The sequence below is a fragment of the Ictidomys tridecemlineatus genome, chromosome 5 (genome assembly GCF_052094955.1).
Source record: "Ictidomys tridecemlineatus isolate mIctTri1 chromosome 5, mIctTri1.hap1, whole genome shotgun sequence".
Lineage (NCBI taxonomy): Eukaryota > Metazoa > Chordata > Mammalia > Rodentia > Sciuridae > Ictidomys > Ictidomys tridecemlineatus.
The window spans coordinates 18,095,531-18,123,030 of record NC_135481.1 but is presented as its reverse complement, the minus strand read 5'-3'; the positions used below and the strand labels follow the sequence as shown (position 1 = coordinate 18,123,030).

The 27,500-nt window shown below is 37.9% G+C and overlaps 2 protein-coding genes across 5 annotated transcripts in view; both read right to left on the bottom strand.

Annotated features, from left to right (window-relative positions):
• Spg21 (SPG21 abhydrolase domain containing, maspardin) overlaps nucleotides 1–4,292 on the bottom strand; it is a 26,626-nt gene extending 22,334 nt beyond the window's left edge. For 2 of the 4 annotated variants that reach the window (XM_078049473.1, XM_040274452.2), the window contains exon 1: nucleotides 3,876–4,292. In XM_078049473.1, the coding sequence (XP_077905599.1) occupies nucleotides 3,876–4,277 (402 nt within the window). In that variant the 5' untranslated portion in view covers nucleotides 4,278–4,292. The remainder of the gene's footprint in view (nucleotides 1–3,875) is intronic. The other 2 variants (XM_078049474.1, XM_013357615.4) reach the window with 1 other exon arrangement.
• A 7,003-nt stretch (nucleotides 4,293–11,295) lies between these two features.
• On the bottom strand, nucleotides 11,296–25,678 carry Mtfmt (mitochondrial methionyl-tRNA formyltransferase; the record flags this gene model as incomplete). The annotated part of the gene is given in 9 exon segments (XM_078048954.1): nucleotides 11,296–11,398; nucleotides 11,401–11,559; nucleotides 13,317–13,399; nucleotides 14,199–14,277; nucleotides 17,511–17,602; nucleotides 21,252–21,327; nucleotides 22,456–22,558; nucleotides 23,101–23,223; nucleotides 25,467–25,678. Coding segments are annotated over 9 exon segments (963 nt in total), but the record flags the coding sequence as incomplete, so codon positions are not given.
• Nucleotides 25,679–27,500: the final 1,822 nt, after the last annotated feature.

The following is a 27,500-nucleotide window of genomic DNA, read 5'->3' as shown; positions in this document are numbered from 1 at the left end:
CTTACCCGAGATCACATGGCTATTGCAAAACTAAGTTCAGATGCAAGACAATTTTTTCTGACACCATACTGCCTGTCCTAGTTAAGTAATTCCAAACTGCAGTATCATTGCCTGTCTTTTAACTGTGTCTTAAGAATCCATTTTAATAAAGATGTTGCTGATTGATTATATGGAACAGTCCACACTAGAGAAAGGAATTAAAATAAGTCTGCTTTCTGATAAATTCCCAATATACCATAAATCTAATGCTAGCAGAACATAACTTCAGAAATGTAGTTTGTAATACAAAATACAGGCAAATTTACTGTTCTCATTGATGTGAATTTAAAGTTACATAAGTTACTCAGAAAGATCTATGATATAAATGTGAAAGCACTATAACCAGTAACATAACATCTGTCTTTAGAAAAAAATGTGTGGACTTCTAATGCAAGCTTAGTGATTTCTAGCTTTTATCTCTCTTTGGTGTTGGATAAGTCATCACCATCTTTGGGCTTGTTTCCTCACCTGAGTTTTACCAGTGTGTCCCCAGAGTCTAGAATAGTGCTTGGCACATAGCAGGCATTATCTATTGACTAAGAAAATGACTACATTCTACGGGGACTGAACTAGGCCCTCCTAGAGTCCCTTCTAACCCTGGCAAATGTGAGCTTTGTATTGGTTGAGTATCAGCAATTTCAAGGTTGCCCCTCTTTGCTCAGGCATCAGTTATGTCTTAACAGGAACCTGAAATTATAATTCCCTGTTGCAGAGTCTTTATTGTCAAGTGAGGAACTTTTACTCATTTGTTTGTAATGATACCAATACTTATCTTGTACTATGTCCTTGTACCTCAGGGCAAGCCTAGATTTCCTAGCATGGCTAAGATGAGTTTGAGATGCCATTCAATTCCTGGACTGACTCTGAACTGTTATTTTAGAGAATGTCCTCTGGACTGGCAAGAGGCAGAGGATTCTAAACTCAATAGAATTCTTCCTCATTCACTGGCCTTCCACATCTGCTTCTACAGGGATACAAATGTTACTTTGGAGAGTTACTAAACTGAACTCCTCAGGAGACAGAAATGTAGACATTCCAATATTATGCTTGATTTACAACTGTGATATTGTAATAATGGTTTCATTTCTCAAAGTTAAGATGGTACTTTTTGAAAAGTTTATTAAAACCATAAGTTGCTTCAAAGTACCAAGAAAATCACTAGTAATCTTACACTGAAAAATCAGTGTGCACAGATGTAGTTATTATTGTTCACGTTAAAATAAAGAAAATCATTGTTTGCATAATCCATTGTATCTTAAACATTAACATTTTAAAAAAACTAAGTAATTTTAACTAGTCTTAGAGAAGCTGGTTATTACTTTTAAATGAAAACAACTAGCACATATAGTTAATTCTGGAATATTTTCCACCTGGACAGTCTTTAATTACTCCCATATCATCTAAACACTTCCTATTAGAGACATTTTCTAGTATTACACTTCTAAAAACAATCACTCTGTTCTACAGAGGGGGAATATAAAAACATGTTAAACAAAATCTCAATATATTTTTTACAAAACATCTAATTAAAGCCAGAAAGTTTGTTTCTAGTCTCAATAAACATAGGATAAAAAATAGTTTTAGGAATCAGTTGCAATACACAAACCAAATTACTACACAAACACAAAGACTTACAAATTCACCCAATCATCTACTTCTTTTCTATAGTAAAACTCGAGAGAGATTTCTTACCAAGAGTCCTCAGTATAATTCACAACCACCTCAGTATTATGACATGTTATAACTAATCTTGCTAGATGGAGAGATTCCACCCAGCTGTGACTAAATTTTTGCAGGGACAAGTGATTTTAACACTTGTGCAAGTTTGGCAGTAATGAAAGGTGAGACAGATAGCAAATGCTGCATCTGACCAGCTGATGTCTATGAGAAAAAGGCTCCCTGCTGCAAAGTGAAAGCAGCTGTGAGTGGTATGAAAAGGAAAGTTTGTTCTAGCTCTCTTTCATCCTCTAAAGGGGTAGATACTTTTCCAAGTCACAAGAGAAACATTCTGTCTATGGCACAGAAGGTTAACTGAGATTGTAACCAAATTGATCAGGATGAAATAAAAAAGAATGTGGATGGTAAGCTCAACACTGTTTGATCTTTTGTCATTTGGTTCTTCACAAAAACAAAAGCACCTTTTCAGGCTAGTGGGGAAAGGGCCAGAGAATGGTCTTAATCTTGATTAAGCCACAGTTCAGGGGTGTTCTGGACACCCAGTTCTCTGGCCCTTTCTTGTGCTGCTAAACAATAAAACAGCTAGTTGAGATGAGTGTGTACCATCCTTCAGGGAGTCAACAGAATCTCCCAGGCTTTAATCAAGAAAACATTTTACAAATGTCACATATCCAGCTTAACCAGTCACAGATTTCTGACCCCTTATCTTAATCTATAGTTGATTTACACATAGAAAACATGTGATTTATTAATAATACTAGCAAAATATATATATATATATATATATATATATGAACCCAACTCTTCTCCAGGTGATACATTTGGCGTGGCTTTTTTTTTTGCCAGAGATTGAACCCAGGGCTTCAAGAATGCTAAGCACTTACTTTTACCACTGAGCTAACCCCAGCCCAGCAACTGGCTTTTAAATTCAGGTCTCCTGGGCTGGGGTTGTGCCTCAGTCGTAGAGTGCTTGCCTAGCAAGTGTGGGACCCTGGGTTCCATCCTCAGCACCACATAAAAATGAATAAATAAAGGTATTGTGTCCAAATACAACTAAAAAATAAATATTTAAAAAAATAAATTCAGGTCTCCATTCCTTACCATACTAATGTACAGCTATCTTTTTTTCTTTTTTTTTTTAAAGATTTCTTCAAGGGAGATGTATACCTCTTTATACCTCTTTTCTTCAAAAATCTATTCCATTATCTATAAATCTCAAAGCAGGAAAAGCTGCCTACCCAACATCTCTTCTGTGACACTTCTTGAGCTATCAGCGCAAAAGCTTTTGGAAAATTGAACACAGCTACTAGGTTACTGCTTAGTCTGTTGAATCTTTCCAACAGAAGCTGGACCACTACAAATGGAAACAAAAAAAGAAGCATAAGCTTCTAATTTATAACTTCCCAAGAAAAGAAGAGGAAAAGTGCGACAGTGGACCTGCCACTTTCCTCATCCCCCATTCATAAACCACATACCTGGCCTATCACTTTCGGGCTGAGGTACAATCCCCAAAACGACTGGCCTCTACTCAACGTTTCTTAAACGTTTACTGAAATAGCCATTTGCGGTGGCTCCCGCCTGTGATCCCAGCTACTACTGAGTTTGAGGTGGAAGGATCGCCAAGTTCGAGGCCAGCCTGACAACTTAAAGAGATCTGTCTCAAAGTAAAAAAAATAAGAAGGGCTGCTGGTGTAGCTCAGTGTGGAGTGCCCTTGAGCTCAATCCCTGGTACAAAAAAAAAAAAAAAAAAAAATTACTGAAATAAAATGTTTTTGGGCTATGTCCTCACGGTCCCAGGATGAATATGCAGGAGGATGCCCTGATAAAGCCTTCTGCCTTCCCCCAACCCCCACGAAGAGGCTCCAAACAGTCCTCATCAGTCCCACCAGTGACAGTCACACAAAGGTAGGGAGGGTCACAGGCACACTGACCACCACCCATGAACTCAGACTTGGCCTCAGACATAAAAACACTGAGACACACTCACTCACACACGTATGCAATCACGTGCATGGTCACATGAACCGGCCCACTCGGGGGCTACACACAAAGTCACACCCGGCCGAGGGAGCCGCGCATGCTCCATACACACCCATCTACAACCCCACACACATCACACACCTACATTCCCGATTTCCATACCCTCACCGGCCCCTCACCTGCCGTGGCCACCCCCACGTCCCTTTGCTTCCAGCTCCAGGCGGCTCTTTGCTCCTATATCCGAGTAGATGGAGGCGGCTGGGACCCGCAGCCAGAGCCCAGAGGACCCGCAGACACAGCTGGCGGGGGAGCGGGGGAGCGGGGGAGCGCTGGAGCCCGGCCTCCGAGGGGCGGGGCGCGCGGCCGAGCAAGCCCGGGCCGCGGCGCTCCCTCCTCCGGAACCGTGTGCTCAGCGGGCGCGAGCCTCCAGCTTCCGGGTTCGGAGGAGGGCGGGGCCACGTCGCGAGGAAGGGGCGGGGCTGCGTGGCGACGGCGGTCACTACGGCGACGTCGCGGGCTGGAGACTGGGCAGGGAGACACCTGGCGCCATCAGGGATGCTGGCGGTTGTGGGGGCGGACATTAGTCCCAGCGGGGGCGACGGGCGCAGGACAAGGTCCGAGCTGTCACTGGGTCAGCCCCAGGTCATCTGTCTGACGTGGCATTCAGGAGGAAATTATGGGGTAATGGAAGAAAGGGGCGCTTGGCTTCAAGTTCGCGGGCGGCTTCTCCGTCGTGGAAAGCTTTAAGGAAACACCTTTGGGTTATGGGCTTTGTATGCTCCTTGTGTCTTGGCACAGCCAGAGACACCCTCCACAGTTTTCCCTCAAAGCCTCCCCCTCCCGTATGCTGTGTCTTTTGGGATTTCTGGAAACATACTCCCACCCAGCTTCCCGTTCCTTCAGCCTAGGCTTGGCCTCAGACATACCTCCTCTTTCTTCAGATATTGAAAATATTAATACTAATATTAACATTGTAATTAATATTAATATTGTAATCATTATTCTTAAGCAAGATATTGCAGGCGCCACGATTCCTTTATTTCAGTAAAATATTTGCAGGTTCAGTTTGAAATAATATGATACGGTTGGATAACATGTAAATCTCCTTGTTTGAGGTTTCTTAGGGATCCTGCAACAAGATCTTGTTGAAAGTGCCTCTCTGATTTGTTTTAGTGAAAGCTTATACCCTGTTGAAAGGCCTGTGGACTTTGCCCTTTCTCTGGCAACTGTTGATGAGATTTAGGTCATGGTAGATCCTACTGGAAACTGCATCTCTAGTTAGGACTTCTGCCCTTTGGTTCAGGAGCCTCGGATACCAGTCTAGAATCTGGACAAATCCCAAAAGCATTTCCCAAAAGCATTATCTCTCTCCCTGTCTGTCTGTCTCTCTCTCTCTCTCTCTCTCTCTCTCTCACACACACACACACACACACACACACACACAATTTTTTCCCCTCAATTAACTCTTTTGGAGGTGCAACTTAGTCACAGAAGGGATCTTTTATTATAAGCATCATGTAGGTGTATGAGGTATGTTCCCCCAGACGAATTTAACATTGGGGGGCTTCCTCTCACAATTTTGTAATAGTTTAATGAATGGCCACTGGTTGTAAAACTCTTATGGGCAGATGCTGTGGGAGTATAAATCCAGAGCAAAGGGAACAAAGTGATTCAGTGTCTTAGCAGAAGATCTGGTCCATAAATAATAGATATTAAGTGTATATTGAATTAATGAGTGGTAAATGAATCTGTCCACATCTATTCTTAAAACTGTATTTCTTAAATTCCACATCCCTAACCCTCACTTTAGTAATAGCAGTAAGGAGACCTAAGCTATGGATATACCTATACGTGTTAAAAGTCCTTGTTAGTGTAGTAATAATAATTTAAAAAAATTTTTTTTAGTTGTTGATGGACCTTTATTTATTTGTGGTGCTGAGAATAAAACCGAAGGCCTCACACATGCTAGGCAAGTGCTCTACCACTCTAATAATAATTTTTAACTTGACTGTTGATACTTTAAAAAAACCTCTGTGGACCTGTTTTTTTGTTTTGTTACATATCTCCTTTTATCACAGTGTAAAAATGGGAATGTTTGATTGTTTTCCTTAGAAAAGGACCACATAGTCTTGTTTGTATCCTCAGTTGTTGCATAACACATGGCAGCACATTGTCCATTCTCTAACTTCATCAAGGAACATTTAATGCCTGTGAATTCCAGCTGTCTTGTAATGCACAACTGTAGGCAGCAAATTGTGGACCCAGGCAGGCCACAGAGCAGGTGGACCTGGTATACAGAGCCCTAAGAATTTGCAGCTGTCAGCTGGAGTCTGCCAGATGGTTCCCATAGCACCTATTCTTGTGAGAATCTCACTGAAAGACTGGAATGTTCAGAAAATATGCTGTGAACACCAAACAAAGTAAATAAATGGCCAGTTGGCTCTCAGAATTACCCAAATCCATGTTCTGTCCCTTCTAATTGATCTTGTGACAGGATAACATTTTAAAACATATCAACAAAGCAATCCTAGATATTTCTCTATACATGAATATACATATGTGAATGAATTTTTATAACTTTTGAGAAAAATATACACCAAACAGTATAGTGTTCACCCTTAAGGAGGAACTGGGGATGGAGAGGGTAGAAAGAAGAGCTTTGACTAGAGATTTAGTATTTGAGTTTATATAAAAATATATTTTTATATTATTTGTGTGATCAAAATAATTAAAAGCAACTCTATTTGTGACTCTGCTGCTCTGAATCCTTCAGTAGCTCCCCACTGCATTCAAGCTGATATCCCAGGTACATAGACTTAAGCAGGTCTGGGTCTCTACTTGGCTGGCTGTGAGCCCAGTGTGCTTTAGCCATATCAACTACTTGAAGGGCTCCCAACACCTCCTGATGCCTTAGGCCTTTGGACTTTTCTTTTTTTTTTTATTATTTTTTAATTGTCAATCGACCACAACCTCAGATCAAGCCTCTGGACTTCTGATAAAACTCTTCCCTCCACCTAGAATGTCTCCCTCCATTGGACCCATTAAAGTGAATACTCCTCTTTTGCCCCCAGAAAACCAAGGTGTGTACAAAGTGACAGAGAAACACAACACTTGATTTTTCAGACTAATACCAATTCTTAGAATACCAATATTTTAAAGTTTCCTAGGGTACAACTGACTGCAGTGTTACATACCAAATTATGCTGAGTCCCCATATTGAAAATGAATGCTGTTTCCTCATTGCCAGATCAATTCTGTGTCAGATGTATGCTGCACTGGGTGCTAGGACTAGCATGGAGTGGATATTCTGGAACTGCCTGAGAAGCATGCTGCTTGGCTATTCTATAGCTTGCAACCTAGAGACCTTATCAAACAAATTATATTCAGTTATTTGTAATTAACAATTTATTAGTTGCCCTCTGGGATTTAAGAAACCTGAGTTATATCCTTGGACAAAGATTTGTTTTGCTTCTCTTAAAAAGTTGGAGTAAATTATCTCTAAGTCCCTTCCAACTCTAAGATATTAGGTTCTTAAATTTAGGAGAGTGATATTAAAGGATAACCCCCCACCTTGGTGATAGTAGGCATGAAACTCGGGGCTTTCAGCGAACTCTCTAACACTGAGCTACGTCCATTGCCCTCGCAATCATTCTCAAGTACTCATTTTTTGCTCAGAAATGTTATTTCCTGAACCATATGAAGAGTCCTTTTTAAAACAAAATCTTCTATAGTCTTCAGATTTCAAATTCTGATGTTGTCACTAGCTAACTGTTGTAGGACCCCCGTTTCATCATCTTGAAGATTAAATTTTGGATACTAGATTCTTGTCCGCTCTAAAGAGCTTTTCCTCCCTATAGGCATCCCCAAGCAGTTGCTGCCACCCAGAGGAGAAAATATTATTCAGGCCCCAAAAAAGAGATTATACAGGCCTAGACTGTGCTAATGCAGTTAGTCAGGAATCTTGAGAAAAACAAGACAGAGTATAAAGAATTGGATCATGTGATTATAGAGGCTGACAAATCCCAAACTCTGAAGTAAACATGCTAAAAATTGAAGGTTGGTAGGCTCCCATCCCAGCAAGAGTGAATGTTTCAGCTAGCTCAAGTCCAAAGGCAGGGAAAAAAGCTGATATTTCAATTTGAAGGATGTCAGAGAAGAGGAATTCCCTCTTAGCCTTTTTGTCTTCAGCCGACTGGATGAGGCTCACCCACAATAGGTGGACAATCTGCTTTACTCAGTTTACCCATTCAAATATTAATCTCATCCAGAAACACCCTCATACGTGCTCAGAATGTTACACACTCTGTGGCCTAGTTGAGTTGACACATATTAACTGTACAAGGTGATGACAAAAGCTATCATTTGAGTGCCTACTATGTTCCAGGCACTTCCCTGGGCATCTTCCATATACATCCCTATTCTGCAAGGCAGGTCTTAACCGTATTTTTTCTTATATATTTATTTATTGAGATGGATCTTGCTATGCTACATAGGTTGGCTTGAATTCATGGGCTAAAGTGATCCTCCTATTCCCAAGCTCATATTTTTTTTCTACTTTCTTTTTTTTTGATCTAATTAGTTATACATGATAGCAGAATGCATTTTGATTCAGTGTACACAAATGGAGCACAATTTTTCATTTCTCTGGTTGTACTTAACCAAATTTTTAAACTGAGAATCACAGTGTTAAAAATTTAATTGCCCTAAGTCATTCAACTAGTACCGAGCAACTGAATTCAGTTTGGAGTCTGATGCAAAGCATGTTTTTTTTTTCACAACAAGAACCAAAATAGAAGCATCTTGTGTAAGGAGGCGATGTGTTTGTAAATCTATCCTTTGAACCAGAGATTAGAATAGGCTATGTTCTAACTTCCTAGGAGGACTCTGAACCTAGGGGTTAACGTGTGACAAATCCATGTGCACTTCTCAACTAGTTAAAACTATTACTGTTGCAGCTGGAGATATAGCTCAGTTGATAGAGTGCTCACCTCATATGCACAAGGTCCTGGTTTAATTCCTAGGCACCACACACAAAAAAAAGACTATTGCTGTTTTAGCATAAAGATTATTTGGTGTGAGAAAATGCAGTCTGATATTCAGAAATTTGGATTTAAGATCTGGAGTGGAGCTCAAGGAGCTGCTCCAGGTGACTCTGGTTCAAATGAGAAATCCTGCTCAATCACATTGGGTTGTGGTTTCTTTAGGGCCTGAACAAAGAATAAATCACATGGTTTCCTGAGGCCTACTTGGGATGTACATTGTTTGTTTCTTTCTTTCTTGTGGTATTGGGGATTGAACTCAGGGCTTCACACACAGTAGGCAAGCACTCCACCAATGGGCTACTTCCCCAGACCCTAAGAGTGTTTCTATACCTGGTATTTATCCCAGAGTCTCAAGAGGGGCTTGAGGGTCCCTGAATGAGAAACTGCATTTTGTATGATGGATCTCACCTCAAGATTTCAAATGTAAGAAAAAAGTATTTCATTTAGCTTTAAGTCTTACAACATGCCACTCATGATGATCAACTTCCACAGCTCCCTCCTCCATAATAGGCTATTTTTTATGCAGTGTGAAATTAGTGGTCTGTGGAGGTGAGCCTTGACTTGAATAGATGAAGAACTAGAAGTGGTATGGTACAAAAGGTTCTTTGAAGCAAGGGTAATGGTAATTGGCAAAACAATCAGATAGGCTCTGCCCAGAGCATGCAGTGGCAGATGGCGAACCTTAATCAGTAGGTAGTAAGAGATCAGAACCCTAAGCAGAGAACACACATGCCATCAGGGGAACTATGGGGAACACAGGGGTAGGGGCCAACTCCACTGCTGCCCTACTCCTAATGGCTTTCTAGTCTTTGCCTCCTTGCAGTTATAGCAGTTACTTACTGTTGTAATAAATGTAACTCCACTCTGCCCAGTCTTAAAGATGTATTAAGAAACATTCTTTGCAACCAATAGTTAAAATGCATACTTCAAGATTCTTGGCTGGGGGGGGGGCTGGGGTTGTGGCTCAGCAGTAGAGTACTCGCCTAGCACATGGGAGGCCCTGGGTTCAATCCTCAGCACCACATAAAAATAAGTAAATAAAATAAAGGTATTGTGTCGAACTACAACTAAAAATAAATAAAAATTTTAAAAAAATTCTTGCTTCACCAAAGGAAGGTTGGAGGGATTTTCTTTGTGATTCTTTCTAGCATTTTACAGGTGCTCCCCTTGCACCTCTAGAGTGGGGGAATGAGAGAGGCAGTAAATTCCTTAGGTGTTACAAATGGAGTCCAGTCTTTCCTGGGTCATAGCTCTGGCAATGAGCTGTGCCTTCAGTGAGGTTTCCCCACTCCCTGTGGCCAGTGTCTGAGTAGGCACTCTACTATAATTTGGATTTGGAAATGTCCTTCAAAGGCCCATGCAATGAAGGCTTGGTCCCCAGCCTATGGCACTACTGGGTGATGGCAGAAAGAACCTTGAGGAGGTGGGTCTTACTTGGAGGAAGTTGTCACTGAGAGCATGCCCTTGGAGGGGGTATTGGTATTCCACCCTGTTCCTCTTCCTCTCTCTACTTCATAGCCTCCATGAGGTGAAGTTTCCTCTACCACACACTCCCATCATGATGGCTGTGCTGCCACAGGACCAAAAACAATGGATCAACTATTAATTGAAACCATGAAACAAATCTAGTGTTCTAATTTAGATGACCAATCATATGATCAACCTATCAACAAACTCTACTGAATGAAGAAGTTAATCAGTGAATGAAGAAAAACTTTAGCTGATAGAATCTAGGCAGAAAAAAACTGATATGTGAAGATTCTCAAGTAAAAACCCAATAGGGGCTACTGTACCTGTATCTCCTTTGGAAGTGCATGCCTTTCCTGGAGTCACAGAAAATGGATTTGCAGAATAGATGCTCAGTAATCTTTATTACAAATCAGTTGAAAAATGTTAGCATCTTCCTACTTCAAGAAAACGCTGATTTAAAATGTGAATTTAGCCAGGCATGGGAGTGCATGTCTGTAATCTGGCTACCTGGGAGGCTAACACAGGAGAACTAAAAGTTTGAGGTCAGCCAGGGAGACTTTATCAAGACCCTGCCTCAAAATAAAAAAGGGTTGGGATGTAGATCCATTTGAGATTGCTTGCCTAGCATGCATAAGGCCGTGAGTTCAATCCCTAGTACCACACACACACAAAAGTGAATTTATAGTACAAATCAACAGGACAGAGGTTATTAAATTATTATCTAGGTTTGCTACTTGATGAGCCCTAGCTGGAAGTGGAAATTAAAGAGCTAATTTTTGATACCTAATGAAGCTTAGAAATGTAGATTAAAAATTCCCAGAAATATAGTGTGCAGGGACACACAATTTTAAAAATTCAGTAAATGCACTATTTTAAAAGAACCTCTCTTCAGAATATATACATACCAGTCAGTTGCCCTTGCTCATGGGGAAAGATATATCTCCCAGAGTCTGACATTATAAATACAAAATTTATTTAAACTTTTGTTATTAAAGTAGAAAAAGCTGCTTTTAACTATTATTACACAAAAAATGTGGAAAGTGAGGCAATCCATCTTTTTTATAATAATCTTTGAAAGTCAAAATAATTCCTTGTAAATAAGCCTTTTAATAAATTACAAATATGCAATAGGTTCTCGTCCATCTTCTTCCTAATTACTTAATACCCTGTTGCATAGCAACAACTTGTTTTCCGGCTTCTTCTTTGTTGGAAGTCTGAGTGTCTTAAATTTGCAATGGTTTGGTTGAACTTGGGAATTTTTCTGGTACCAGGGGTGCAAATATCCATTGTAGAAATCAGTTGCTGTTAATGTTTTCTTAAGCATTACCGATCGAACACCAATCCAGCCATCCTAAAGTGCAAAGGGTAAGCAGTGACTAGGCAAGTGGTGGCAAGACTGGAAAACTAAGTAAATTTTAGATTATAACATCTTTTATAATGGAAACAAACCAAAAATATCTACTGAATATACAGTTGTACATAACACCATACTAAGTAACATATATAATCAGTTTACTTCAAAAGTTTATTACCAAGGAGAGATAACTTACAGACCTGTATAAACCTATTTCAACACACAGGGAATAAAGTAAAAAAAATATTATATTGCCTCAGCAATTTAGCAAGAGACTATGCAACTTAGGGAGACCTCGTCTCAAAATTTAAAGAAAGGGGCGGGGGCAACACTTATTGGGTCCTCTCTTGCTCTGCTGGAGCTCTTTTCTGCTTACCTGAATAAATCCTACTCTTTTGTGCTAAAAAAAAAAAAAAAGAAAAAAGAAAAAAAAAAGAGGGGGGTGGTGACTAGGGATATAACTCACTGGTAAAATGCCCCTGAGGTCAATGCCCATTACCAAAAATAAAAATGCAAATCCCATTTTAGGAGTAGAAACTGATGCCCTCAGAAGGTTCTGAGAGCCTGTTTCTTCTGTGAGAGCAAACTATAATAATGAAACAATATATACATAATTGGGTCAAGGACAGCAAGACATATTCCCAATAAGCAAGTCATATTCTCCTGTTTTAGGAGAAGGTAAAGAGAGATGAAGACAGGTTGATGGAAGACTTCTGTATCTATAGTTTGGGTGGGTTACATCAATCTAGCACACATTTTAAGCATCCCTTTTTTATTATTTTTTATTGGTGCATAATAATTATACAGAATAGTGGGTTTCATTGAGGCATGTACATGACATAATTTGATTTCATATACATGCACATGACATAATTTGATCAATTTAAATCCCCAGTATCTCCCTTTCCAACTCTCCCAAGTCTCCTTTCTGTACCTAACTGATTTCCCTTTATTTTCATGAGATTCCCTTTTTTTCTTTTTCTTTCTAGCTTCCCTTTTCTTCTTTTCTAGAGAAAACATATGACCCTTGACTTTTTGAGTTTAGCTTACTTTGCTTATGATGCATCCAATTTTCCATAAGACATACTTTTATTCTTCTTTATGGCTGAATAAAACTCCATCTGTGTGAGTGTATGTGTATCACATTATTTGTATCCATTCATCTGACATTTGTTAATGCCCTTTTCTTGAGTGTGTAACATCTTACATAAATACCATTTGACAAAAAATATGGAATGCTTTTCAGTGGAACACACCATTATTTTATAAAATAATGGTTGTAGTTGGGCATGGTGGCACAAGCCTGTAAATCCCAACAACAGGTAGGGACACTAAGGCAGGAGGATCCCAAGTTCTAGGACAGCCTTAGCAACTCAGCAAGGACCTAAACAACTTAGCAAGACCCTGCCTCAAAAAATAAAAATAAAAAGTGCCCTGGGTTCAATCCCTAGCACCAAATTAATTAATTAATTGAATTTAAAAATAAAAAATAAAGAGAGCTAGTAGAGTGGCCCTAGATTCAACCCAGTATCAGAGAAAAAAAGAAAGCAATCATTATGGAATATTCTTCATTGAGAATGCCTTGGCAATCTTCACTGCTTTGAAAAATTTATGCTAGAGATTTTACTATTAAGAAAATTAGACTGTCCAATATGATTGGTAAGCAGTTAAGTGAAATCCTAACTAAGATGATAAATAATACAAACAAATTCAGTAAAACAAATATGGTAATTTGAAACCAATGGAAAACATACCTTGCAATAAACTAGCAATATTTTTGACTGTTTGTGGTATATTATTGATCCTGGAGTAAGAGTCTGTCTTGTTAGTTTTGCATCTAAAGAATGGTGGGGGGGGGGGAAATATGAGACACAAAGAGAGGAAAAAATAATTATATAACTTTTTGGTACTTCTTAAAAATGAAAAACTACCTTGGGAGGCAGTACTAATATTGGAGAGGACACATTTCCTGATGCACTGGTTTTGTAATATAAATACAGTGTTCTGTGTACATCACAAACCCAAAGAAAAGCTTCCTGTACCCATAAGAAGCTCCAAGTTATTTACTCAGTCTCCTGGTGATCACCTAAAAGTTCTATGATGTAATTTTGGGGGAATAACTACCCACCAGGGGAGACATACAGGATCCTTAGGATTTGCGTTGGCCCTTCCATCCCCACCCAAACCAGTCCCCATTCCTAGATTCCTGGAGAACTCCAACTACCTTTAGACTAGACCATTGAGGACACTGATGGGCTTAAGAATAGATCTGTGGTGTGAAAATGCTACACCCTGGCCTAGATTCTCACTGAGCTGCCCAGATATTTTCATTATCATATTCATCAGAATGAAATTAATCAAGTAATTTTGCAGCCCTGGAAGACCTTAATTTAGGAAGTCACAAAGCTTAAAATGGGAAAGGAACACTGCTCTACTTCCCAGGTTCTTGTGATGAAAAAATGCATGTGAATGGACACTGCAAAGAATAAAACATAAGGAGATGTAAAGTATTATCATTATTGAACTGAAACAAACTATAAAAATCCTTACTTTCAATAAATGTGAACTGTGCTAAAAACAGACACATTTTCAAATAGATTATAAATGAAAAAAAATTTATAATCAAAAGTTGGTACCAGCAAGGACTAAATTGTTAACTTCTACCAAATCCAGAAGTTTAATGGTGTTCTCCATCCAGAGTGTCTGCAATGGAATCTGAAATTAAAATTAAAGGGGAATAAAAAAAAGAGAGAGAGAGAGAGAGGGGGAAAAATTAAAGGAATGATAAATACACTCAACCTCCAAACCTGCTGCAACTACAGTTTTGTTAGTCTAGTCTGATTTTTCTCCTATGTACAGAGGAATCGGGGAATCAGTAACTAAATATTATGGAACAGAACACAAATGAAACTCTTTACATCAGTCTTTGCAATTAAACATTTATGCTTATGGAAGAGGCAAGCATTACATCACTTGTTTAAAAAAATTAGAAATTAACAGTATTCTGTATTTTAACCCCATAGGTAACCACTGTTAACAGTCTCATGTGTTTCCCTGTATTTTTTCTACAAATGTTACCATTACAAAAATCTAAAACATACTGTTTTATAAGCAACTTGTTTCATTAGCACATATTGATCTATTTCACCTTGCATACGCAACACAATATCTCATTTTATGCATGTAACATAAGTATACAACCAATACCTTTATGATATGATAGTTCAGTTATTCCCAATTTTAAAATTATAAAATATAATAAAAATCTTTATTGACATATCTTTGAGCACATATTTCTGCAGAATAGTTTGATTTCTTTTTGGTGGTGCTAGGATCAAACCCAAGGCCTTGTGATTTTTTTTTTTTTTTTTAAGTCAGATGTTCACAATACCTTTATTGTTTACTATTTATTTACTTATTTTTACATGGTGCTGGGGATGGAACCCAGTGCCTTACATATGCTAGGCAAGCACTATACCTCTGAGCCCCAGCCCCAGCCCTTGGGATTTTTATCATAAAGCTCTCTCTTAAGCTGCAACATTTTTGGTTTGGGATTTTGTTGTTGTTTTGTTTTGTTTTGGTACCAGGGATTGAATCCAGGGACACTTAAACCACAGAGCCACATCCCTTGCCCTTTTAATTAATTTATTATTTTGAGACAGGGTCTTGCTAGGTGGCTTAGGGCCACTTGAAGTTGCTAAGGCTGGCTTTGAACTTGCCATTCTCCTGCCTCAACCTCCTGAGCCACTGAGTTTTTTTGTTTGTTTTGCTTTTTTAAATGATGTGTTTGGATTAAAGAGCATCAACATTGTCTGGGGATTACACATCAATCCTGCTTGCTTCTGACCTCACTTTATGCTAATCTCTACCTTGATGGCTCTGTATCAGCCACACCAGTCTCATTTCCATCCTTCAAACACATCCAGGTCTTTCTAACCTTGGGGTTGGTTGGTTGGTTTTGATAGTTTTATTGAGACATAATTCACATAACATACAAGTCATCCTTTTTTTTTTTTTGCAGTAGGGGGATTGAACCCAGGGCCTCATGCATGCTAGGCAAGTGCTCTACCACTAAGCTACATTCCCAGCCCCCAAATTCACTCTTTTAAAGCATATAATTCAGTGGTGTTCAGGTTCACAGAATTGTGCAACCATGGCACCAATTTTTTCACCATCAGCCTAACCCCCAAAAAGCCTACCATTAGCAAACACTCCCCATCACCCTCTCCCTTCAGGCACTGGATTTGCTTATTCTGGACATTTCATATAAATGGAACAAAACAATATATGATCTTTTGTGACTAGCTTCTTTTATTTGGCATAATGTTTTCAAAGTTTATACATGTTGTACCATATGGTTATGACTATGGCTGAGTAATATTCCATCTATAGATAAACTATATTTTATTTATATATCCATCATTTGTTGGACATTTGGGTCATTTACACTTTTTGTCTATTCCAAATAATGTTGCAAGTTTTTGTGTGGCCTTGCTTTCAAGTTTTTCTTGCTTTCAAGTAGTGCTGAGGATTGAGCCCAATGCCTCACATGTGCAAGGCAAGTGCTCTACCACTGAGCCACAACCCAGCCCCTCAAAATTCATTCTTTTGATAATAAACATTTAGCACCATGTCCAAAACTTGTTTCTATTAGATTATTTTGACATTCTTGTAAAAAAAAAAATCAATTGCCCATAAATGTTGATTCTATTCCACTAAGCTATAGCCAGTACCATGCTGTTTGATTGCTGTTGCTTTATAGTAAGTTTTGAAATCAGGAAGTGCAAGTTCCCTGCCTCTCTGCCTCCCCACCCTACAAAGCTGATTTAATGGGCCCTTTGCAATTCCTTGTGAATTTTAGGGTCAGCTTGTCAACTTCTGCAAAGAAGCCAGTTTTGTTTTGATAGGAACATTGTCTTGTTAAACTACCTTATAAGTGAACAACAACAAAAAAAATGACAACTGCTGTTTGGATTAGTAAGGCTGAGAAGCTGTCAATGTATTTACCTACATTTTTATTTATTTCGCTATACATTACCTATTTATGCCCTAAACCCCTATTTGAAAAAACTGGGTTGTTCATCTCTTACTAGTTTATGAAAACCTTTTACATATTTGGAGAATTAGCCTTTTAATTCTTGTATGTGTTATGAATATTTTCAGTTTGCTGACTTTGAGCTACTAATAAGTACAAAATGAAGTTGTGATCCTCACTGAAGAACTTGGCATGCCACAGATACCCAATGGTAGTTCCCATTTTACCCACATTAATATCAGAGGTAGTCCATTAAAAAACACATTCTTGGTAAACTCAGAATTTAAATAATACAAATGGTCATCAAAAGAAAGGAAGGAAAAAAACAAAAAAAATTTGTCAGGGAACTGAGAATTTAACTTGGATATTTTAACAAGCTTTGACATTACAACTCCTCTTTGTGTATCACATGTAGAAATCAATGATTAAAAATCTGATTGTAAAAAATTGACCAAAGGGAAAAAGACATACTAGAAAGAGCACTGGATTAGGAGTTATAAGACTCAAATCATTTTTACGAGCACCTCTACCATTACTCAACTATTTTTCATTCCCTTTGACTGTGAAATGGTCATAGGAAACTACAAAACTGGGGCTGCGTTGTGGCTCACCAGTAGAGCGCTCAACTAGCACATGCGAGGCGCTGGGTTTGATCCTCAGCATCACATAAAAATAATAATAATAAATAAAATAAAGGCATTTTAAATATTAAAAAAAGAAACTGCAAAACTTATATTTGAAAGTAATTTATGAATGCTAATGCCTCCATCAAAATTTAAATAATACCTAAAAATAAATGTCAGGTTTTGTAGGTTTAGTTTATAAGATTCATTCCTAAATAAAAATATTCAGGAAGCAAATTACATACAAAAAACCCAATTAGATAAAATTGCAGCATGACTTCTCAACTTACTATATTTCCAATGGCACGATAAAGTCTGAATATTTGCTCTGAAGTTTGTTCCTCCCATTTTATACAGCTGGTACCAACAGAAATCTTAGGAGCTACAAGGTAAAGCCAAGAGCAAGAAAGAACATCAGGTTCAATATTCAAGAATAAATAAATATTGATGCTGAATATCAATAACTTTTGTGTGTTCAAAATTTCCCACAATATGAAGTAAAAATAAATAAACCAAACCAGCACTAAAAGAAAACACAAGGGGTTGGGATTGTGGCTCAGAGGAAGAGCATTCACCTAGCATGAGGTTCAATCCTCATCACCACATAAAAATAAAGGTATTGTGTCCATCTACAACTTAAAAAAAAAAAAAAGTTAAAAAAAAAACACAAGTGAACTACTTTATAATGTGGGAATAGAAAAGGCTCTTCTATCTAGGACTCAAAGTCCAGAAGCAATTAATGATTTTTTTTTTTTAACAAGAAAAAGAAATGCTGTTAAGTTAAATCAAAAAACAAATGACAATGGGCTTGGGTTGTGGCTCAGTGGTGGAGCACTTGCCTAGCACATGTGAAGCACTGGGCTTGATCCTCAGCACCACATACAAAAGTAAATAAAAAATAAAGTTATTAAAAGAAAAAAAAAACCACAAATGACAAGGCTGAGGACAAAGCTAAGTGGCAGAATAAGTATTTGCAATGACAAACTGAGAGAATCTGCAGTTTATATCACAAAGGCTAATTTCTGTATTATATAAAGTACTCCTAAAAACTGAGGGGAAAAAAAAGACCAAAACCCTGATTGAAAAATGAGCCAAAGGTAATGATACCTCTCAAAAAGAGGAAATGCAAACCGTCCTTACACATATATGAAAGGATCTACTATTTATTACTCCAGCAACTCAAGAAGCAGAGGCAGGAGGATTGCTAAGTTCAAGACCAGCCTTTGCAATTTAGTGAGGCCCTGAGCAATTTAGCAAGACCTTGTCTCAAAATAAAAATAAAAAGGGCTGGAGATGTAGTTCAGTGGTAGAGCATCACTGGGTTCAATACTCAGTATCCTCTGACCAAAAAAAAAAGAGAGATTTTCAACATTACTCATACAAATAATGGACATTAAACTACTCCAAAATACAATTTCTCATCCACTGGATTAGGAAGTACAATGCACATTAAATTATTTATAGTAGTAGTATTTAAATAGCAAAAAACTGAAAACAACCCATCAATAGGGACTCTACTGAATAAATTATGATATATTGCCATAAAAAAGAAAGAGGCGGGCTATAGATGTAGCTCAGTGGTAAAGCACTTGCCTAGCAAGAACAAGGCCCTAGGTTCAACCCCCACTACCATAAAAAAAAAAAAAAAAAGAAAGAAAGAAAGTTCTCTTAATAGCTAGTGGTCTCTACAATACATTGTTAAGTAAAAGGAAAATAACAAAATAACAATTATATGTTTTTGCTAATTTTGACAAAAGTAAAAACTGGAAGACTGAAGAAACTTGGTTTTCACTGGAAAGCTCTGGTAGTCACCATTCCAATGATCAACTATTAATAAAAATAATTCTCTATAGATGGACACAATAGAATAGAATTGGATGAGATGGGGATGAAAGGGGAACTTCTGAGCATACCTTTATAAATTGTTTTTATAATAATTTTTTTTATTCTTTATTTCCCCCAGGACTGAGAATTGAAACCAGGGGTGCTCTACCACTGAGCTACCTCCACAGCCCTTTTTATTTTTTATTTTTAAGTCAGGGTCTTGCTCAGATGACAGTTTGGCCTTGAACCTGCAATACTATTGCTTTAGCCTCTGGTACTGGAATTACATCTGTGTATGCCACTGTGCCAGGCCTAAATTATTTAATTTTTGAATCACCTAAATATTTAACATTTTCAAAAACCAAAATTTAATCACAAAGAGAAATAAAGCAACTCCTAAAACTGAAAACAAACTGAATAAACAAACCCTAGTAGTCAAAGTAGATAAGAAAAATATGAGGAAAAAAACAATCACCTCCAGCAAGTCTTAAACATAGTAATTTGATTGTACATCTTAGTAGGATATAGTCTAAGGATAAAGAAAAAAATTACAAGAAATCTTAAATCTTAATAATTGCACTGTTAGTAGTAATATCAGTATTATAATATTGGAATTATTAAACACATAACAAATAAGTAGGGGTACTTGCACAGTGCAAAAGTATCACCCCAGAGATTATCTGTTAATTGCAGAAGGAAAAATACATCGTTACACTGTAAAGATCTGGTGGTCACCATTCTAATCAATGATCAAAGTTAGCATTTCTATGCTTTCTCTTAGCTTTCTTTTCATGCAACATGATATCATGACTTGCCAAAGGTTGGAAGGGACAAAAGAAAGATTTTACTGAGTATATTCTTTTGAATGGTTTTAACTTCTGAATCAGGTGTATATTTTACATATTCAAAAATTAAAATTAAATCATAAAGAAAAATAAAAAGCAATGCCTAAGCTAGCACAAATGTTATTGAAATACAGTACCATCTATGAAATACTTTTTAAAAACTTCAAATCTGAATCTAGGAAAACCTTTAGAACTTCTAATTTATGCGAAATATAAAGGATATAAACTATACTAGAAGGAAACAAATCAGATAACTCACTTGGTCTCTTCAAGAAGTTAATGATATAATGGGGGGGAAATAGTGGAGAAATTATTTTATTTTATTTATTTATTTTTGGTACCAGGATTGAACTCAGAGGCGCTTAACCACTGAGCCACATACCCAGCCCTTTTCTTTTTGTTTTTTAACTTTTTAAAAAAAATATTTATTTTTTAGTTGTAATTAGACACAATATGTTTATTTTATTTAGTTATATGTGGCGCTGAGGTTCGAACCCAGGGCCTCACATGTGCTAGATAAGCACTCTAGTGCTGAGCCACAATCCCAACCCTCTTTTTTTTTTTTTTTTTAAACTTTTAAGACAGCATCTCATTGAGTTGCCTAGCACCTTGCTAAGTTGCTGAACTAGCTTTGTACTTACAATCCTGCCTTATCCTCCTGAGCTACTGGGATTACAACTGTGCCCAGTCCGGAGAAATTATTTTAAAGAGACAAAAGAGATATAACAACTAATAACTGGATCCTAAAGTTCTTTCTTTTTTAATTAAATAAAAAATTTCCCTTGGGTTCAATCCACAGCACTGCAAAAAACAACCAAAAAAAAATTACATTTATTTGATTGGGGCCTAATTAGGACTGAAACTTGTGAAAAGAGATTTGAACAGTCTTGTGTTCCCTGGATCCTTATTTAAAAAAAAAAAAAAAAAGCTATAAAATACATTTTAGTAATTATTTTTCTAAAGAAATGCATAGTAAAATACTTAGAGATAAAAGGTCATTTTCACACTTGCAAATGAATAAGCAAAATTTAAAATACACACACTAAATATATACACAGAAGGAAAATATGGTCATATATTAATAATTTATTGGGATAAATTGACATTCATTATACTAGTTTTTAAATTTACTGCTACATTTAATATTTTTCAAAATAAAATTGTAAAAGTTGAATCCTTCATGAGACTATATGCTAAGAGGGAGAGGTGGAGCTTACCAACCATTCTTTGGAAAAGGACATACAAGTGGGCACTCACCCATGTCAAAATTAAAGGAAAAGTACAGCAAAAAGCCAGTATTCAGATACCACCAGGACAAACAAAACCTTACACAAGATATGAAGTCTCTGCAGTCTCACTCACCTTGTGTCACTCCCTCAGCAGGCTGCTGCTTTCCATTTTTCAGACTTTCAGGCAAATTTTTCAAAACTGAAATAAGCTACAAAGAGAGCACATGATATATTCAAGATGCACAGAAAAGCAAAGCAGAAATATCTTGTAGTTCAGCACCATGAAATTACCTATAATGTTAGCTGGGTGGCTACAGGTAGTAAATTGGCTTAAGCTATGTGAGGATGCAAGTTGAATTCAGTGGAGTTTTGGTGGAACTCCTCTCGATGGAGTGTAAGGCATTGATTTGTTTCCTGATAATTTGGGGCTTTCCCTGGCTGTGCAAGATCTCAGCATAAGGACAGCCTATGCTCAGCTACCTACATTCTTACCCCACAGAAAGCAGTGGAGCTCTCAGAAAGAATGTAATTTGGAGTTATACAGTTCTGTGTTCAAATCCCACTTCTACCACCTACTGCTGTCTTATTGTGCAAAAGTTATTTAACTTCTCTGTGGCATTCAATGTCATAATCTGTCAATCAATAGCAATTGTGCAAAGATTTCTAGGAAGGGGGAAAAAACAAACAGGGAATCTAAAACAGTTTTGGCACATGAGTTCATGCTCAATAAATGGCAGCCGATATTATCAGATCATTTCCAAGGGAGTGCCAAAATAGGAAGTAACATCTATAGTTGTGGGAAAAAAATATTACACTATATAAAATTAACTAGTTCAAATGAAAAATGTGAATTTAGTCACTAAGCATTTTTCTAGACCTATGGTTAACAGATTGAACAAGCTACGCAAAGCCACAGAGAGAACAAAGATCATCTATAGAAGGGTGGTCAGCAGAATTTCAGGGCATATAGATGCAAATGACTAGAACCCAGGACAGAGGGAGAGAAAAACTGAGTTACTTAACAAATGACTGTTAGTTCACTCTGACAGGCAGGCAAGGTACATATACGAGGAAGGAGAAAGAACCTGGGCAGATTAGTGTAAAGGCCTCAGTCCGTGGATGATCATCTGTTTTATTTGAAAGCCTTTTTTAAGAACCCACTCTGCAAATATGAAAAGATTTACATGAGACCACAAATATGAGGCTACTTTTTAGGAAGCCAGGAAAAGAAAACAATAGAAGCTTAAAATTACAAATCATAAAAGTGTTCTTTTCTCAGAACCACTTGGGAGACCTACTGAGTGAGTGAAAAGCAGAGGAATATGGAAGAACTATACCATGTTGGCTCCTAGTCTTGATAACAGTGCTTCTAGTTCCGTGGCAGTGCTCTTGGGTGGCACAGGGATGGTCTCCTGCTTGAGAATTGGGCCTACATCAAACCTAGGGAAAATCAAAAGTTGATAATGTGACTATTATTTCTTAAGATCAATGTTTGTCTACATAGCACAAAGATAGTTTATTGGAGCTTACAAATTTGACTGTCAGCCATTAGCAAGGTAGAAACATCAATTTGAAAGAAGAGCAAAATATGGCCTGTACTTAGATTTTTTTTTTAAAGTAATCATTTCTTTTCTTTAGTTGTCGATGGACATTTATTTTATTTATCTATTTATGGTGCTGAGAATTGAACCCAGTGCCTCACACATACCAGGCAAGAGCTCCACCACTGAGTCACAGCCCCAGCCCTTACACAATGTTTTTTTTATAGAAATCAGGTGTTCATAACTTATCTCAACTAACAAATTAACTATTTCATAAGGATTTTAAGGGCTTATGTTAGAAATTATGAAACAACAGAAAAGATATAAAAGCAAGGAAGTTGGAGAATTGAGCACCGTCCATTCACCCGTCCACTCAGGCACCCAAAAGATTGATATTAACATTTAAAATCAGAAAAATCTCAAGAAAAAAATATGTTCTACCTTTTAGGTCTAATTTGCATAATTGTCACTCCAGTAATCAGGTCTCCATGAAGCACTGTATGGATTATAGGGGCTGGACCACGCCATCGAGGGAGGCAACTGGGATGGACATTCAATATGCCGCTGAGTTCGAAAATGCAGAAATTAGTAAGTCAGTGGCTTTACTATTTAGTTACTACTACCTAAACTAATACAATACTGCTCATCCTTAAGCTTTCCCAGAAATTAAAAAAGACCAGAGAGCTAAATCTAGTCTTGAATCACCTAAAAAAAATAAGTCACATGTAAGTTCACTCTCTTACCATAAAAAAACCAATGAAACTTAATTAAAAAACAAAGCAAAAACAACCATTCATTATTCCAAAGTGTTCTATAAAAGCTTGTGATATCTGGAAGTTTTAAAATGCATTTATTACAATATGAGAGGAACCCCTCAAACCATATTGTGCACATCACAGACATAAGAAATTATACTGATAGTTATATCGTTTAATTTCTGTTCATAGAATGCCTAAAGCAAGCTTCCTAAATCCCCATCTAATGATCTGTTCACCTTTGCTGTTTATCCCACTACACCTACCATGCACTGATGAGTAATTTAAATATTTTACTAATCTATCATTGGTTTGTCTCCGCCAGCATAAGCCTACACTTGAGTGTGTGTATGTGTGTGAGAGAAAGCCTTATAATTATTCTAAGTCCTACTGTACAGCCCAGTCCCACTCATCCAACAAATATTCACTGGGTACAATCTGTGTGCAGACACTAAGTGTTAGCTAGGGATTTAAGTGTTAGAAAAAAACAAAAAAACAAAAACTCCTGCCCTTATATGCAAAGAGTGGAAGATAAACAATAAAACACACAAAAAAACACACACACAAAAAAAACACTGTATGTTAAAAGTTTGCCAGATGGTGCTGAAGTCTAGGGGAAAAAACAGAGCAGAGAAAGGGATAGGAGTACTGGGTGGGAGATCACAATTGGGGGGGCAGGAATACTGTGGATTAAATCTAGGACATTGCTCATGTACTTTAGCACTGAGTTAAATCTTCAGCTCTTTTTATTTTTTTGAGATAGGATCTCACTAAGTTGCCCGACTGGCCTCAAACTTGTGATCCTGCCTCAGCCTCTCAAGCAGCTGAGATTACTGGCATGCACCACCATGCGTGGCTTACAATTTCAATAGTGGTCTAAGAAAGCTTTACCAACAAGACACTTGAGCAAAGACAATGAATAGGTAAGGGAATAAGCCATGCAGACAGTCATGAGTTGCTTAATCAAGGGGATATGTCTTGAGAAACACACTGTGAGGTGATTCTGTTCTGTGAAAATTAGGGCATGTATTCACACAAACTAAGATGACAATGACATCATTGGGCAATATAACCTATGGGTAGCTATCAAATATGCTGCCATTGACTGAAATGTCGTTATGTGGTGCATGACTATCATACAGGAAAAAAGCTTTCTAGGCAAATGGAACTTTAAATACAAAGATCTTAAAAAAGTAAATACTTAGTACAATAAGGAGGTCAATGTGGATGGAATACAGTGAACCAGAGGAACAGTTCCTAGGTGAGGTCAGACAGCTAGAGGAGACAAAACATGTAGGTCCTCGTAAGCCAACAAAAAAATTTTGCCTTTTATTCTGAATGAAATGCTCAGAGGATTTGGAGCAAAATTACATGATCTGACTTGTGCTTTTAAAGGATCACTTTGGTTGCTGGGTTGGTAAAAGACAGAAGGGCCAAGGATAAAGGCAGAGATGACACAGGAGACTACTGCAGTAATGGAGGAAAGTGCAACTATGAGATGGTTTTGAAGGTAGAGGAGTAGAATATCCTGAAGGACTGAAGATATCCTGAAGGACTGAAGATATTCTGATGCCAGGAGATAAATCAAGAACAACTCAGGCCCATCCAACTAGAAGGCAGAGTTGTCTTTACTGAGATAATGATTTCAAAAGGTTTTGGGCATCTTGAACATAAGGTACCTATCAGACCTCAAAGCAGAGGTAAAGAGAATGGATTAGGTATTAGAGGCCTGGAGTTCTAGGAAAGAGCTGTTCTGGAGGGACAAATTTAGGAGTTGTGTGCACATATAGAGAATTTCCTTTTTCAGTACCTGGGAATGAACCAAGAACTTTGTGCATGCTAGGCAAACACTCTGCGGCTGAGCTACATCCCGAACTATATATATGGAATTTAAATGAGGTTAGATTAAAGCCCATTGAGTGTGATAAGGAACTCAACACATTTCAACAATTCATGCCACAAGTATAGAGTTCAAATTATCAAATTTTAAATACCAGGTCCTTTTATAAAGACCAAAGTCTGTATACTGTATTTCCTTGTAAATAAACTTACTAGGGAAATTTAAGAATAAGAGTCTCACTCAAAAGTCGGCCAAAGGAAGCCACTACTCCAACATCGTACTCTCCAGATCCCACATCTGGCCACTCGTGCACTGGAAGCTGAGACTGCACAGCATACTGCTTTACTGGAAGTCCTTTTGGTGATGGTGAAGGCACTGTCACCACCTCCAGTTTTTCAATTAACACTTCTTCTTTATTCTCCCTAAATTAAAAAAGATTAGAGAAAAATGTGAGAGCTCTAGGGCCATGGCCCAAAGGTAAGGTACTTCACACATACTGTTATTTTTATTATTATTATTATTAAATTCATGAAGCATTTAAGGCTAAATGATTAAAATGAGTGCAACCAAGAGACTGAATTTTTACTTTTTAATTTAATTTTAATGAATCACATTTAGACAGCATCATTCTAGAGATTTCCTATGCATACAAAAACATACAATAGGGATATTACACTTACTATTCTGTATTTTGCTTTTTTTTTTTTAAAGAGAGAGAGAGGATTTTTAATATTTATTTTTTAGTTTTTTGGTGGACACAACAACTTTGTATGTGGTGCTGAGGATCGAACCCGGGCCGCACGCATGCCAGGCAAGCGCACTACTGCTTGAGCCACATCCCCAGCCCTGTATTTTGCTTTTTTCCCCCTAACAATACTATATATGTTATTATGTGAGTCTTTTTTAAAAATAATGTTCTAGTTGTGGATGGACACAAAACCTTTATTTATTTATTTTCATATGGTGCTGAGGATCAAAACCCAGTGCCTCACACTTGTGAAGCAAGCGCTCTGCCACTGAGCCACAATCCCGCCTATGTGAGTCTTTTTTTTTTTTAAAATAAAATTGGTTAAATATCCACATGCTTGTATATGCTCTGAACATGTCTAAAATAAGAAACCGAAAGCAGTGGCTGTCTCTGGAGAGAAGAAGTGAAAAATGGAAGACAGGGGAAGAAGGAAATACCTTTTTGCTGTGCATCCTTTTGTATCATAACCACATGCCATTCAAAAAACACAATACTTGTTTTTTGTTTTTGCAGTGCTAGGGATCAAACCAGGGCCTTGAGCACTCTAGGCAAACACTCTACCAATAATTTACATCCCCTTAAATTGTTTTTAAATTTTAAATATGGTTTTAATTGAATTTAATTCAGAAGGAGGTGGGGAAGTACTGAGCACTAAACCCAGGGGCACTTTATCACTGAGTTATATCCCCAACACTTTTTTTTTTTTTTTAAAGAAAGAGAGAGAGAGAGAGAGAGAGAGAGAGAGAGAGAGAGAGAGGGGGGGGGAGGGGGAGGGAGAGGGAGGGAGAGGGAGGGGAGAGGGAGGGAGAGGGAGGGAGAGGGAGGGAGAGGGAGGGAGAGGGAGAGAGGGAGAGAGGGAGAGAGGGAGAGAGGGAGAGAGGGAGAGAGGGAGAGAGGGAGAGAGAGAGAGAGAGAGAGAATTTTAATATTTATTTTTTAGTATTTGGCAGACATAACATCTTTGTTGGTATGTGGTGCTGAGGGTCGAACCCGGGCCGCACGCATGCCAGGCGATCGCGGTACCGCTTGAGCCACATCCCCAACCCCAACACTTTTTTTTTTTTTTTTTTTTTTAATATTTATTTTTAGTTTTCGGCGGACACAACATCTTTGTTTGTATGTGGTGCTGAGGATCGAACCCGGGCCGCACGCATGCCAGGTGAGCGCACTACCGCTTGAGCCACATCCCCAGCCCCCCAACACTTTTTAAAAGAGTTTTATTTTGAGATAGGGTCTGGTTAATTTTGTGATCCTCCTATCTCAGCCTCCCCAGTAGCTAACATTACAAGCATGTAGCATTGCTCCAAATCCCAAAAGAACAAATTAAAAAATAAACCAAATTCATCCCATAAATATCATTTTATGGGATCACATGTAACACTACCTCATTCTTCTTGCCTGCTAGAGATTATTCCAGTATACTTACATTCCTTCATTTATGGGTGCTGGGGTTAAAACCCAGAGCTTCACACATAAGTGTCACATTGTACCACTGAAT